The sequence below is a fragment of the Tachyglossus aculeatus genome, chromosome 10, assembly GCF_015852505.1.
Source record: "Tachyglossus aculeatus isolate mTacAcu1 chromosome 10, mTacAcu1.pri, whole genome shotgun sequence".
NCBI classification, from domain to species: domain Eukaryota; kingdom Metazoa; phylum Chordata; class Mammalia; order Monotremata; family Tachyglossidae; genus Tachyglossus; species Tachyglossus aculeatus.
Window position 1 is genome coordinate 17,199,147 of NC_052075.1, and position 15,368 is coordinate 17,214,514.

Below are 15,368 nucleotides of genomic sequence, written 5' to 3' on the forward strand. Positions count from 1 at the left end.
TCTTAAAATAAAGACTGTATCATCGAATGACCTCAGATAGTACAGCTGCACAAATAGCCTTTTAATTTTTTTTTGTGGTGTTTAAGTGCTTACTATGTGCCAGGCATTGTACTAAGCACTGGGGTAGATACGAGCTAATCAGGTTGGACACAGTCTATGTCCCACATGGAGCTCACAGTTGTAATCCACATTTTCCAGATGAGGGAACTGAGGTACAGAGAAGTGACTTGCCCAGGGTCACCCAGCAAACAAGTGGCGAAGTGGGGTTAGAGCCCAGGTCTTCTGTCTCCCAGGCCCGGGTCTATCCATTAGGCCACACTGCTTCTCCATCTTCTTACCAAGGCCAGGCACGGGTGGCTTCCTCTAGTCCTGATCCTGTCAGGGACAATCTTCCTGGCTTGCCCTCATCTAGGTGATTTGGGGAACCAGTGGTTCTGTGCAGAAATCGTTCCTCCCCGCCCCGAGTCCCCACATAAGGCCCACTAGGCACTTCGGCCATGGTCGGACCCTCTAACCACCTTTGGGTGGGCCAAAAAAGGTAGGCAGATCCTCCGAATCACCTACATCCAGTCCCTGCACCTGGCAAATACCCAAACGCAGCAGTGGAGGAAGAGGAGTGTGGTCTAGTGGAAAGAGCACAGCCCTGGGTGAAAGAAGGACCTGGGTGCTAATCCCTGCTCCACCACTTGCCAGCTTTATGGCCTCAGTTTCCTGATCTGTAAAACAGGGAGTAGATACCAATTCTCCCTTCTACGTAGACTGTCAGCCCCCTGTGGAACAGGGACTGTGTCTGACACGATTATCTTGTCATCACCCCAGCACTTAGCATAACGCGTGGCACATAGCAAGCCTTTAACAAATATCACTGTTATTATGATTATTATTAGGTGGAGGTGCACCTATTAGTTCTTTTTCTTTCTTCTTTCTCCCCTTGCCCTCTAGCCCTCTCCTTTCTATTTCCCTCTCCCTCTTTCTCACTCCCTCGTCTCTTCTTCCCCTTTCTCTTCCTCCCTTCTTCCCACTTTATCCCCTAATGTCCTGCCTCCTCAGTTTTCCCTGCCCAAGTCCACCCACCTCCCCGGTGCTCTACCCCAAAGTTCGCCTCTAGGCTCAGAACAAAAAGTTGGCACCTTTAGACTTCATTTGTGTCAGTGCCATTGTCACTGAGTAGAACTGTGGTTCAATGTTTCCTCTGGAAGCATAATACCCCAAATGTTCTGACTTCTGCTTTCACATCCTGGCGCTGAACCAACTGATGTGTCGAGAGAGCCCCTTGCCGATTTATCCCCGAGTGTTGAAATCAAACATTTCAAATTCAGCTCACTGCTGTAACTTCCTAAACCTCTAAGAGTGTGTTTATGAGTGTGTGTCTGTAGGTGCATGCGCAGTGCTTGGCACTTGGTAAGCACTTAACAAAATCCGTTAATGTTATCATTAGTACCACTACTTCTGAAAGGAATGTCAGACTAAATCAGCTGAAGTACTTTGGATCAATACTTGTTAATTTGGGTAGTTGGGTAACAGATGACATGAACCTTAATTCCACTACACCAGCGATATTTCTTATTCCCGGATGCACTCTTAAACAGGAAAGCCTATTGAGATACTGTGTTCATGGGAGTTCCATTGGTTGAAATGGTGGAAGGGAATTGGAAGAGCATATGAAGAAAAGTGAGCCGTTCCGAAAGAAACCAGCAATAGGAATTCTCTCTCCAAATTAACAGATGCAAGGACACTATTAAGACAGATTGCCTTTTTCACCAAGGACCCTGGATCAATCAGTAGTATTTATTGAATGCTGACTGTGGACCGGGCACGGAGAGATAAATGGCACAATCCTTGCCCTCAGGGAATGTACAGTCTCTTGGGGAAGGAAAAGTATTTGCAGTTTGAAGGAAAAAGAGAGATACAGCTGCTTGTAAAAGAGATTGGAAAACAGATACGTGAATAAATGAGGTTTAAGTAGTAGGATATGTAAATTAGTACCTTCAGAAGCATTTAAGCGTTAGCAGAGAATAGGAGCTGAAGGAAAGATTATTAGTTAGGGAAAGACTCCTGGAGAAGGTGGGGTTTAAGAAGGAGTGTAAACGAGTGGAATAGAAAGAAGAAAGAAAAGAAAAGTGGCAGGGCTGGGATTAGAACCCAGGACTCTACCGAATGCCTTTGTGTGAGGGTTGTGAGAGTGGAGATGATCTGAACTAGTTGGTGCTTGAGAGCTGTAAGAAGGGGATAGACGGTGTAGGGGTTTTAGCAGGAATTTTGGGCTTGCTGTCAATGACTGGCTAAGAGGGTGAAGATTAAGAAATTTCTGTTTACTCTCTAGTGTCCTTCATTTTATGGCTCTTTTCCCAGACAGAGAGGCCCACCATTAAAATGACAGAAAAAAAAGCACTAAGGAAATACTTGTAAAAATACGTGAAATTAATAGTAATATGAATCTCATCTAAGAGAGATGGTTGACAAGGGGACCCAGACAAGGCCTAAAAAATTTCATTTATGTAATCATAATTTTTAAATTAAGCAAAAGGTTAACAAATATTGATTTTTAAAAAATAATCTACTGTTTCCCTTTTGCTTTTTCCCTGGTAAGCAGAAAAAATCTCTATAATAATTGTGGTATTAAGTGCTTAGTATGTGCCAATCAAAGTCCACATTGTTTGTTAGAAGTAGTGGCTCATTGGAAAGAGCACTCCTGGGTTGAGGAGTCAGAGGACCTGGGTTCTAATCCCAGTTCGGCTACTTACCTGCTTTGTGATCTTGGGCAAGTCATTTAAATTCTTTGTACCTCAGGTTCCTCATCTGTCAAATGGGGATTCAGTACCTGTTCTCCTTCCTACTTAAACTGTGAGCCCATGTGGGACAGGGACTGTGTCTTAATCTGATTATTTTATATCTATCCCAGTGCTTAGTACAGAGCTTGTACATAGTAAATTCATAGTAAACCTCCCTTTTCCTCTGCTCCCCCTCCTCTCCCCATCGCCCTGACCTTTGTTCTACCCCCCCACCGCCCCACAGCACTTCTGTATATGTGTACATATTTATAATTATAATTATATTTATTTTTATTAATGATGTGTATATATCTATAATTCTATTTATAATGATGCTACTGATGCCTGTTTCTTTGTTTTGATGTCTGTCTCCTCCCTTCTAGGCTGTGAGCCAGTTGTGGGCAGGAATTGCCTCTCTTGTTGAATTGTACTTCTCAAGTGCTCAGTACAGTGCTCTGCACGCAGTAAGCGCTCAATAAATATGATTGATTGAATGAACAAATACCATTAATATTAGTAGTAGTATTTTTGTGCATCTCTTTTTTCAGGAGCATTTCATGGAAGTAATCCGGAACCAGGAGTTTGTATTATTACCGGCCAGTGAAATTTCAAAGCTTTTGGCAAGCGATGATATGAACATCCCCAATGAAGAGACAATACTTAATGCCCTCCTAACTTGGGTCCGCCATGATTTGGAACAGAGGCCGAAAGATCTCAGTAAACTATTGGCTTATATTAGGCTGCCTCTCCTGGCCCCACAGGTAAGAATTTATCTTCTGTTGTATCAGTCAATCAGGTGTATTTATTGGGTGTTGACTGTGTTTCGGAGCACTGTACTAAGCTCCGGGTTAGATACAAGAGAATCAAGTTGAACACCATCCCTGTCCCATATGGGACTCACCAAGGGGGAGGGAGAATTATGTGCCTCAGTTACTTCATCTGTCCAATGGGGATTAAGACTGGGAGCCCCATATGGAACATAACATGGGCTATGTCTAACGTGACGTCTTTTATTTACCCCCGTGCTTAGCATAGTGCCTGGCACATAGAAAGTGCTTAATAAATGCCATTAAAGAAAAAAAAACAGCAGTAGCGAAAACAGATGAGGAAACAGACCCAGAAAAGTTAGGTGACTTGCCCCAGGTCACATAGCAGGCAAGTGGCTCAGTGGAAAGAGCCCAGGCTTTGGAGTCAGAGGTCATGGGTTCAAATCCCGCTCCACCACTTGTCAACTGTGTGACTTTGGGCAAGTCACTTAACTTCTCTGTGCCTCAGTTACCTCATCTGTAAAATGGGGATTAAGACTGTGAGCCCCGTGTGGGACAACCTGATTACCTTGTATCCCTCCCGGCACTAGGAACAGTGCTTTGCACATAGTAAGCGCTTAATAAATGCCAGTGCCCCAGTTCCAGGCCCCAGACTGGTTGTGCGGAGTGACTGCCGGCATGAAGGCATCCTTCTCCATCCCGCCGGCTGAAGGGGACCACTTGAACCCAAGACGAGGACTCCTAAGTGGAAGGAAAACTACTCAAAACAGGGTAGAGCAAGCAGTGGTATTTATTGAGCACTTGTGTGCCAAGCACTGTACTAAGCACTTGGGAGAATACGGCATAACAGATTGGTAGACATGTTCCCCACCTACAAGGAATTTGACACTCTACAGGAGCAGAACCAGAAGGGCCCACGTAGAGGAGGGGCAGGAGAGGAATTGATTTTTCCAGCAGTGATTGGACATAACATCGGGCAGGGCTGCATCAGCAGTTAGCGCATGGCTTCTGTCCCCATTTTATGAATTGTGGTGGTCTGGAACTGGGGTACCCCTGTCCCGTACAGTCGAATCCCTCTCCTTTTACTAGACTGACGCTTTGGCCCTGAAGAGTGTCAAATGTGCCAGATGATAGCTTTTATCTTTGAATTGCACGGTCATCCTTTCATCCATGTTGTGATTTGCTTGGCAATTGAGCATAAGCCGTATTTTTCCCGTAGTTCCTGGCAGACATGGAAAACAACACGCTGTTCCGGGATGACATCGAATGTCAGAAACTCATTATGGAAGCAATGAAGTACCATTTGCTTCCGGAAAGAAGACCCATGTTACAAAGTCCTCGCACTAAACCCAGAAAGTCAACGGTCGGGACCTTATTTGCAGTTGGAGGGATGGACGCCACGAAAGGTATTGTGTTCGTGGACCAAAGGACAAGAAATAAATGCTTCTTTAACTCTTACCCTTGGAGCGTCAGTGCAGATTAACTCCCATAATTGTCATCATCCTCGTTCTCCTGGGCATCTGTCAGTCAATCAGTGGTATTTATTGAGCGCTTATAATGTGCAGAGCATTCTTTTAAGTGCTTGGGAGAGTACAAAAGAACAGAATTAGCACATGTTCCCAGCCCATATCGAGGTCACGGTCTAAAGGGGGAGCATCCTCCATCAGTCCATGGTACTTACGGAGCGCTTACCGTGTGCTGCAGTGTTCTGTACTAAGCGTTTGGGAGAATACAATGGATGATATGATCCCTACCCTCAAGGAGCATACAGTCTAGCTTCCATGAGACCTATCCCACTGGGGATGGTTTGGGTCAGCTTGTCCTGGACTTCCCTAGTGGGTTTTTAAGGAGGCCAGAACCCCAGAAAGCCCAGGTCCCTGTTAGCCATAGAGGTTGCCGAGCCCAAAAGAAGGGGCATTTGAAAGACCGAGGACTCCCAAGAAACCTCATCATGGATGTCGCAGTCACCAACGTCCTGTGTGGAAAGCAAAGGAACCTGATTAAATGCGGAAGCCTCTCCAAGTGGCTAGTAGATAGCAGGTCCTTCAATCAGTCGATCAGTTAGTGGTATTTATTGAGCGCTTACTGTGTGCAGAGCACTATGCTTAGTGCTTGGGAGAGGACAGTACAGCAAGAGTTCATGGACACCTTACCTGCCCACAAAGAGCTGAGAGTCCGGAAGGGAAGACGGGTGTTATGTACATATCTGTAATGTAGTTTATTTGTATTAATGTCTGTCTCCCCCTCTAGACTGTAAGCTCATTGTGGGCAGGGACTGTTTCTGTTTATTGTTATATTGTACTCTCCCAGGTGTTTAGTACAGTGCTCCGCACATAGTAAATGCTCAGTAAGCATGACTGAGTGAACTGAATGAACATTAAAATAAGTTACCTCTATTGGCGTAAGTGCTGTGGGGCTGAGTGGGTTGAATATCAAGATTTAAGTGCAGAAGAACTCCTTTCGGTTGTAACAAGTGATAGAGGCTGATGGCATGAACTTTTTGTAGCTTCTCGTACCAGACCCAAGCTCTTTCCACTAGGCCAGACTGCTTGGTGCATGTGGGATCCTCCCCGTATTAACCAGCTTCACGGTTCCTGACCCCAGAGAAGTGCTCTTTTCATGGACTGACGGTGAAGCAGAAATAGCAAATGTTGTGTCAGTGGTATTTATTGAGCGCTTACTGTGTGAAGAGCACTGGATTAAGCACTTGGGAGAGTACTATGCAACAGAGTCGGTTAACATGTTCCCTGCCCACAAGGAGCACACAGCATAGAGGAGGAGTTTACGAGGATACGCGGCGCCTAAGAATTCTTGGGAAGCCAATCTTAATTAAATGAACAAAACAGCCCCTTGAATTACCATAGGTTAATTGAAGCCTCTTTTCTATCAATCAGCCGATCCGTGGTATTTATCGAGCACTTATTGCATGCAGAGCGCTGTGCTAAGCTCTTGGGAGAAGACAGTACAACAGAGTTCATAGACACGTGCCCCGCTCACAGGGAGCTCACAGACCAGAGGGATTATAACCTTCGACAGTAATGCGGTGTTTGTTACTATTAAGGAGCTACAAGCATCGAGAAATACGATCTCCGTACAAACATGTGGACCCCGGTAGCCAATATGAACGGGCGGAGGCTGCAGTTCGGAGTGTCGGTGCTGGAGGATAAGCTGTACGTTGTGGGCGGTAGAGACGGACTGAAGACTCTGAATACCGTCGAGTGCTACAACCCCAAAACCAAAACCTGGAGCGTCATGCCCCCCATGTCCACACACAGGCACGGTCTGGGTGAGTATCCTTGCCCCCCGACGAGCGCGTCTCGGTAAACCCGGGTGGCAACCACGTTCGGAGCGGGCATCGCCGGAGCAGAGTCGGAGGCCATCAGCTCAACCGAAACTGTGGCTCCGGGCCGGGCACCCTGCAGTCTCAGAGCTCAGTCAATCGACTAATCAATCAATCACCGGTCAGAGCGCGGTACTGAGTGCAGCAGGATTAGTGGACACGTTTCCCACCCATAGTGAAGAGCCTAGAGGAAGCCCAGCCCCTCCAGTAACCAGTAATGTTTAACAAGTGCCGACTGCATGTGGACCGCCATGCCAAGTCCGCGAGAGACGTAGACATCACAACTCCAGCCCTCCCTCCCTGCGTGGACGTGCTCGCACTCAGCCCCTGACTTTGGTCACTCTGGTGACCTCAGAGATCGCGGCTCCTGCAGGCGCAGCCCTCGAAAGAGCCCCCCGATCATGGGTTAGTGGGGTTCTGGAGGGATTGCATCCCACCCGCTGCCGGGGGAGATCCTTTTGAGGTCCTGAGTGGGGCAACTGGCTCCCACGCCAGCCCCAGAGCGACCACGGGCGTGGGGCATCTAGAAGAAGAGGGCAGAGAAGGGCTACCATCTGGCAGCTGGGCAAAGTCCCCTTTTGCCAGGCAACCCCAGCTCAAAGCTCCCCCCAAGGCAGGCCACCCCACCACAGAAACAGGGTGGCAGCCAAGTAACCTATGTCCCTTCAGTTTTGAACGGCATAGAAAGAACTGAAAATGTAATTCATTCATTCAATTGTATCGATTGAGCGGTTACTGTGTGCAGAGCACTGTACTAAGCACTTGGGAAGTACAAGTTGGCAACATCTAGAGATGGTCCCTACCCAACAGCGGGCTCACAGTCTAGAAGAGATGACACGGAAGTGATTAAAGTAGCAGTAGAGGGTGAAATCAGGTGAATAGTTGAGAGGTAATCAGAGAAAGCCTCCTGGAAATGTGATTTTAGGAGGGCTTGGAAGATGGGGAGGGCACCGTCTATTGGAGGTGAAGAATGAAGAGTTCCTGGTGGAAAGGAGGGTTTGGGAAAGAGTTCAGCGGGAGATAGGCGAGAATGAGGCATAGTGAGCACTTTGGCTTGAGAGGAATGAAGTGCGAAAGTTGGGGTGTAGTGGGGAAAGGATGTTCAACCAGTGTCTCGTGCTTGACTTGCCCTGCTTTTATTGTTATTACTATTATTGATATCATTGTTCTTAGTGCCATTGTTGTTATTATATTTGATAGGCACTTACTATGTGCCAAACACTGTCCTAAGCGCTGTGGTAGGTACAAGAAAATTAGGTCAGACACTATCCCTGTCCCACATGGGGCTCACAATGTAAGGGGGAAGGAGAATGGGTATCGAATCCCCATTTACAGATGAGGAACCTGGGGCACAGAGAAGATAAGTGACTTTCCCAGAGCCACACAGCAGGCAAGTGGCAGAATCAGGAGCAGAACCCAGGTTCTCCGAGTCCCAGGACCGTGCTCTTTCCACTAGACCACATTGCTTCCCTCAGGAAACTTTGCATTACATTTGAACTTCTTCACGGAGAATTGCTGCATTGAGACATGTAAATTTTAACAATGTGAAATATAATTAAAATAGCTTAGCAAAAAGCAACTGAAAGTTGGGCAGATGCTAAGACATGCCTGTTTCCTGACTTAGATACCGTAATCTAGGGACAGTGGACTAGTTCTCCAAAAGCTTAAGGCTACTGTGTCTCAGTCTGCCACGGTCCATTCAGGGCCTCTACTAATCGATCAGTGGTATTTAGTTAGTGCCCACAGAGTGCAGAGCACTGTACTAAGCACTTGGGAGAGTACAGTAGAATTAGAAGACATGATAGGACCTCACAATCTAGTGAGAGAATCAGACCCCGAATAACTTACAGATAATTTAGTGGAGAAGCAGCGTGGCTCCAGCGCTTAGAACAGTGCTTGGCACATAGTAAGCGCTTAACAAATACCAATATTATTATTATTATTATTATTATTATTAGCAGAAAGAGCACAGGCCTGGGAATCAGAGGGCCTTGGTTCTAATCCTGGCTCCACCTGGCTTGCTGTATGACCTTGGGCAAATCACTTAATTTCTCTGCACTTCAGTTACCTCATCTGTGAAATAGGGATTAAATCCGCCTCCCTCCAATTTAGACTGCGAGCCCCAGGTGGCATAGGGACCGTGTCCAACCTGATAAACTTATATCTACCCCAGTGCCTAGGATAGTGCTCTACTTGTAGTAAACGCTTAACAAATATCATACAAAAACCCCAGATTCCATTAAAATGAAAAGAACAGGGGAGACCGTTTTGTAGGTAAGTGCTGAAATTACTGGGTGGATAAGTCGGTATGCGTGGATGCCTCCCTGGTGCCCACTCAGGCTGGGATGTGCTAAACCCCCTTTCCCCCGGCCACGGGAGAAGCATTACTTCTCCCAAAGTGCTTGGCTTAGCCATCAAGGAGAGAACTCCGAGCCCCTGGAGAACCGGACTAAATGATAGCAACTTTGAAAATCATTGCTGGTGGACTGATCTTGTGTGCTGGGCATCCTGCCCCCTGGCACAGCCCCTTGCGGGTGGGTGGGTTTCTTTTCTCCTGTGGCCTAATTCCCTGGCTTGGAGTGAGGGCATCCTGGATCACGGCACCAGGTCCTTCCCTCTCCCATTTGGGGCCTCGCTCCCTTCCAAGGGAGGATCTGCCTCCCTACCCAGATATCTCCTGCCCTACTCCGCGATCAGAAGGTCGAATGCCCTGGCTGCGCCAGCCCCGAGCCCTGGGCCACCATGAAAACCGTCCCAGGGCTCAGGGTCCTTGGAGAGGCAGAGCCTCTGGGGTGGGGCCCAGCGCCAGCCGTTGGCGGGTCTGAGGCCGTGTTTCCTGCTTCTCCGTAGGGGTGGCCGTGCTGGAAGGCCCCATGTACGCCGTAGGGGGACACGATGGCTGGAGCTACCTGAACACGGTGGAGCGGTGGGACCCCCAGGCCCGCCAGTGGAACTTCGTGGCCAGCATGTCCACGCCCAGGAGCACGGTCGGCGTGGCTGTCCTCAGTGGAAAGTAAGCACGCCCCTTCCTCCCCACACCCCCCTCTCAGGGAGCTCACCCACCGAAAGCCTGCGAGGCAGACCAGCCCCAGGCTGCAACCTTCCAGGAAAGAGGCGAACGACGGAAACTCCTCACCCTGGGCTTCAAGGCTGTCCATCACCTCACTCCCTCCTACCTCACCTCCCTTCTCTCCTTCTACAGCCCAGCCCGCACCCTCTGCTCCTCCGCCACTGATCTCCTCACCGTACCTCGTTCTCGCCTGTCCCGCCATCGACCCCCGGCGCACGTCATCCCCCGGGCCTGGAATGCCCTCCCTCTGCCCATCCTCCAAGCTAGCTCTCTTCCTCCCTTCAAGGCCCTACTGAGAGCTCACCTCCTCTAGGAGGCCTTCCCAGACTGAGCCCCTTCCTTCCTCTCCCCCTCATCCCCCTCTCCATCCCCCCATCTTACCTCCTTCCCTTCCCCACAGCACCTGTATATATGTATATATGTTTGTACATATTTATTACTCTATTTATTTATTTTACTTGTACATATCTATTCTATTTATTTTATTTTGTTAGTATGTTTGGTTTTGTTCTCTGTCTCCCCCTTTTAGACTGTGAGCCCACTGTTGGGTAGGGACTGTCTCTATATGTTGCCAATTTGTACTTCCCAAGCTCTGCACATAGTAAGCACTCAATAAATACGATTGATGATGACGATGATGACGGCTGCTTAAGAGGACGAGGGGGTGAAACCCTCCTAATGCTCGGGTTTTAATCGCCTGCCTCATTTCACACTCGTTTCCAAAAACCTGGAAGGATTAGCCGCTTGCCGATCTGATGAGACCTTTACTGCCGCCGAGACAAATCCTAGTTTAGCCCTGCCGGGATTGGAAGAACCAGTGGTGTTTGCTTGTGAAAGGCCTCTTTCACTGCTGTCAGCCAATCCCAGTATATACGGCAGGCCCTGGCACTCTTGAATCCCCTTCCCTTCGTGCTGTTCCCCCAACCCCCAGCTCCTCGGCCCCCAGAAAGCTCTGCGGGTTCAGCCGGAGATGGGGGGCCAATGGTTTGGTCCCGAACTCCCCTGAGAGAGAAGAGCCCAATGTTCTGGCTCAGTTTTTGAGGCTCAACCTGGAAGAGAGCAGTCGGTACTGCCGAGAGCCACCCACGCACCCTGCACTGCCCACGCTCACCAGACCATTTTGGAAAAGTGGGTGACTCCCCTCAGCTCCTCAGATATGCCAGTTCACCACCACCGCCAGCTTCCTCAGCCTGAAGCCCCTTTCCAACAGCGGTGGGAGGGTTTTAGTTGCCATGGGAGTGGGGCCTGATGTCTCGGGCCCCAGTAAGAATGGGGGAGGAGGAGGAAGGGGGTGGGTCGATCTCTTCTGTTTTGAGGTGCACTCTTGTTTTTTGGTGTCTTTCCAGGCTGTACGCCGTCGGGGGCCGGGATGGGAGCTCTTGTCTCAAGTCCGTGGAGTGCTTTGACCCCCACACCAATAAGTGGACTCCCTGTGCCCAGATGTCCAAACGGAGAGGGGGAGTTGGAGTGACCACATGGAGCGGACTGCTCTACGCCATCGGCGGACACGACGCACCCGCCTCCAACCTGGCGTCCCGCCTGTCAGACTGTGTGGAGAGGTACTCCCCCTCCGCCACCCCCGGGAGGACGGGACTCGGGAACCACACCTGGAAGCTCTAGCGAGGCGCCAGGAGGCCCGGAGGGGCTCACGGGCCCAACAGGATCTGTTCACAGCCCCGATCGACCCTCTGGAGCATCCCTGGACCAAATGGTTCTGAGACTTTTGTCGGAACGCTGCGAAAAGCAGCGTGGCCTCCTGGATAAAGCATGGGTCTGGACGTCGTAGTCCTGGGTTCTAATTCACTTCTTGGGCAAGTCACTTAGCCTCTCTGGGCCTCAGTTGCCTCATCTGTAAAATGGGGATTAAGACTGCGAGCCCTACTTGGGGCAGGGACCGTGTCCGGCCTCTGTCCCGATGAAGCAGCCCGGCCCTAGTGGATAGAGCACAGCCTGGGAGTCTGAAGGATCTGGGTTCTAATCCCGGCTTCTTCGCTTGTCTGCTGTGTGACCTTGGGCAAGTCACTTAATTTCTCTGTGCCTCAGTCCCTTCATTTGTAAAATGGGGGTTCAGACTGTGAACCCCAAGCGGGCCAGGGACTGGGTCCAACCTGATTAGCTTGTAGCTACCCCATTATTTCGAACAGTGCTTGACACACAGTAAGCATCTAACAAATACCATTATTACTATTATTATTATCATCTGCCCCAGCGCTTCCTGAGTGTCAAACATTGTACTGAGCACCGGGGTTGAGGTAATAAATGCAGATAGGATACAGCTTTGGCCCATCTGGAGAGCTCGCAGTCTAAGGGGGAAGGAGAATAGGTATTTAAAATCCCCATACAAATGAGGAAACTAAGGCACAGAGCAGTTAAGGATGGGGATGGGAACAAACACACACACACAAACACACACATGGCACCATTGACATGGAGGTGGGGGAACCCGGGCCAGTTGCCGGCACCTGGAATGGACCTTGCTCCCAGAGGCCCCCGAAGACTTTGGGAGACTTAGATCGCGGTTGGGCAGTGCAGAACCCATCAGGGCAAGACCAATCCCGCCTGTCTTTCAGGTACGATCCGAAGACCGACGTGTGGACTTCGGTGGCCTCCATGAGCATCAGCAGGGACGCCGTCGGCGTGTGCCTTCTCGGCGACAGGCTGTACGCCGTCGGCGGCTACGACGGCCAGACGTACCTCAACACGGTGGAAGCCTACGACCCGCAGACAAACGAGTGGACGCAGGTATGGCCGCAGATCTCCTCCCGGGAGCTCGTCACCTTATCCCAAAGTAGACGGGGAGAGCGCTGACCCTCCCCGGTCCGCGGGACCTGACAGGGCTAGAGACCATCCTTTTAAACTACGGTTCGCTGGGCAAAAGATCCCATCTGTTTAGCTTCCATCCGCGGTGCCAAAGCGGGTTCATTCGTTAGCTCGTGCAGAAACGGGGAGATGTTGGTTCTGGTTGGGTTGGGTGGGGCGGGACGGGATGACAGTTGGCCGGATAGCGTTCAAGCCCCCGGCTTCTCTGGAAGGAAGGACAGAAGGCCGAATGTGGAGGTTCTGGACTGTCTTGTTGAAACATCTCAAATAAATGTAAAAAACCCTCCACTGCAGGATTTGGAGTGTTAATAATAATGATAATAATAGTATTTGTGTGACTTTGGGCAAGTCATTTAACTTCTCTGTGCCTCAGTTACCTCATCTGTAAAATGGGGATTAAGACTGTGAGCCCCCTGTGGGGCAACCTGATCAACTTGTACCCTCCCCAGCGCTTAGAACAGTGCTTTGCATCATCATCATCATCATCAATCGTATTTATTGAGCGCTTACTATGTGCAGAGCACTGTACTAAGCGCTTGGGAAGTACAAATTGGCAGCATGTAGAGACAGTCCCTACCCAACAGTGGGCTCACAGTCTACACATAGTAAGCACTTAATAAATGCCATCATCATTATTATTATTATTATTATTATTTGTTGAGCATTTACTATGTGCCAGGCACCGTACTAAAGCGCGAGGGTGGATACAAGCAATTTGGGTTGCACACAGTCCCTGCCCTACGTGGGGCTCACAGGCTTAATCCCCATTTTCCGGATGAGGTGGCTGAGGCCCAAAGAAGTTAAGTGACTTGCCACGCTGGTTAAGAGCACTAACTGGGATGGTTATTATTGTATTTTTGGTATTCATTAAGCGCTTGTGTATCAAGCTCCCCCAGCGCTTAGTCCACTGCTTGGCACGTAGCAAGCGCGTAACAAATAATACCAATGTAATCATCATCTGGTTCACTCCCAACCTGCATGTTTGCTGCGCTTGGCGTGGCTCACGTTCCCCAGCCGAGGGGTCCGTCCGTCCGTCCGTCCGTCAGCCCCTTCCTTTCTTCTCGTTTCAGGTGGCGCCACTCTGCCTAGGCAGGGCCGGGGCCTGTGTGGTAACGGTAAAACTGTGATTGACCCCGGACTTTATCCACTCACAGACGATGCTCCCGAATGGACGGGGAGGCTAAGGACAGGGAAGCCGCTTTTCCCCAGTCTGAGGAGCGGCCCGCCCCTCCGGGGAAAGGGCTAGAACGAGGCGGCCGGGGAGCCGGGAGAGGGGGAGGAATGGCACAGGCTTGGACCAAGATCAACCACCTTTTTCAGAAATGTTTTTGGTGGACTGAGGCTTCAGCAGGCTATTCCCCAAGTGAGGCTCTCCCGATGCGTACCGTTTGATTCTGAGCAAACCGAATCTCCAGTCCACGAGGAAATCTCCCGGTCAGATGCGTTTTACGTAATTATTGGGAGTTTCTGGGCAATGCACTCCATGTAAGTGGCTCTAAATGGCTCTCGCCTTCTGTGTACATATTCTTGTATACACACACTCAGTGACTACATTGCACTTTTTCCACTAAAATTGAGGTTTAGTAGCCTTTTCATTTAACCAAAGCCTTACGTTAAATAAATATTGTCTTTTCTTACGCTTTTTGATGGTGTCTGAAAGAGCTGAATGATATTTGCTCTGGTTTTTATGGATGGTCGGCGCCATCCAGGATGATATAAATGTCTCTCCCATATTCCTATCTCTTAGTTAATAGGGTGGTCATTTCTTTGAGAATTTTATCCCAATTTGACGGTTTCCAGGAGGAAACCCGAAGTGTCGGTCGGAGGCCTGTAGCCCAGTGAAAGCGCCCGCCGGCCCTTTGGGTAGCCCCCGGTGGATGATGCGTTTGCATCGAGAGTCTGCCCGCTCGCGGGTCACGATTTTCCTTGGTGGATCGGACACCCGGCTTTGCAGTCCTCCGAGGGGGCCGGTTATTGGCGTAACCGAGTGTGTGGTGCGTGTTCGGGCCCGGAGCGGGAGCCGTCCGGCCCGATCGGAGCCGCCTCCGACGACGACGACCAGCCCACCTCTCTCGTTGGTGGTCAGTGTGCCATCTCACCAGGAGGCAACACGGCGGCTCCTGCAAACTCCACATCCCCACCATCACAAAAACACTCCGGGAGGAGATGGAGCTGGAGAGGACAAGCCGCTGCCGTCTCCCCCACTGCTTCTTGCAGCTGGTGGAGGGGGTGCGAGGGAGAGGACACACAGGCCACTGGTGGGATCGGATAGTGAGGAAGCGGGGGGCTTCCGATCGTTAAACTTCTCCCCTTTTAAGGGTTTGCGGAAGAGATTCATTCAGTCGTATTTATTGAGCACTTACGGTGTGCAGAGCACTGTACTAAGTGCTTGGGAAGTACAAGAGATGAGGAAGGAGAACCCTCCGAGGGTGTGAACCCTAAAGCAAGAAGCCCTGTGGCTCAAGGGATGAAAGAACCAGGAAACCCGACGTGAAAAAGGCTGACGGTAAAGAATCATCCGGACAGGTCACGGGCCGACCTGAATGCCGATGCTGGAGCAGGAGAGAGGTGGTCAATAAAGATGCCGATACAGGAGAGTG

The 15,368-nt window shown here is 49.9% G+C and overlaps 1 protein-coding gene across 5 annotated transcripts in view; it reads left to right on the plus strand.

Moving 5' to 3' along the window:
- Positions 1 to 15,008, plus strand: part of KLHL5 (kelch like family member 5) — a 47,889-nt gene extending 32,881 nt beyond the window's left edge. For all 5 annotated transcript variants that reach the window (XM_038752890.1, XM_038752893.1, XM_038752889.1 and 2 more), the window contains 7 exons: positions 3,320 to 3,532; positions 4,758 to 4,944; positions 6,600 to 6,824; positions 9,729 to 9,891; positions 11,295 to 11,507; positions 12,519 to 12,690; positions 13,839 to 15,008. In XM_038752890.1, coding sequence (XP_038608818.1) covers positions 3,320 to 3,532; positions 4,758 to 4,944; positions 6,600 to 6,824; positions 9,729 to 9,891; positions 11,295 to 11,507; positions 12,519 to 12,690; positions 13,839 to 13,895 — 1,230 coding nt within the window. In that variant the 3' untranslated portion in view covers positions 13,896 to 15,008. The remainder of the gene's footprint in view (positions 1 to 3,319; positions 3,533 to 4,757; positions 4,945 to 6,599; positions 6,825 to 9,728; positions 9,892 to 11,294; positions 11,508 to 12,518; positions 12,691 to 13,838) is intronic.
- The last annotated feature ends 360 nt before the right edge of the window (positions 15,009 to 15,368 follow it).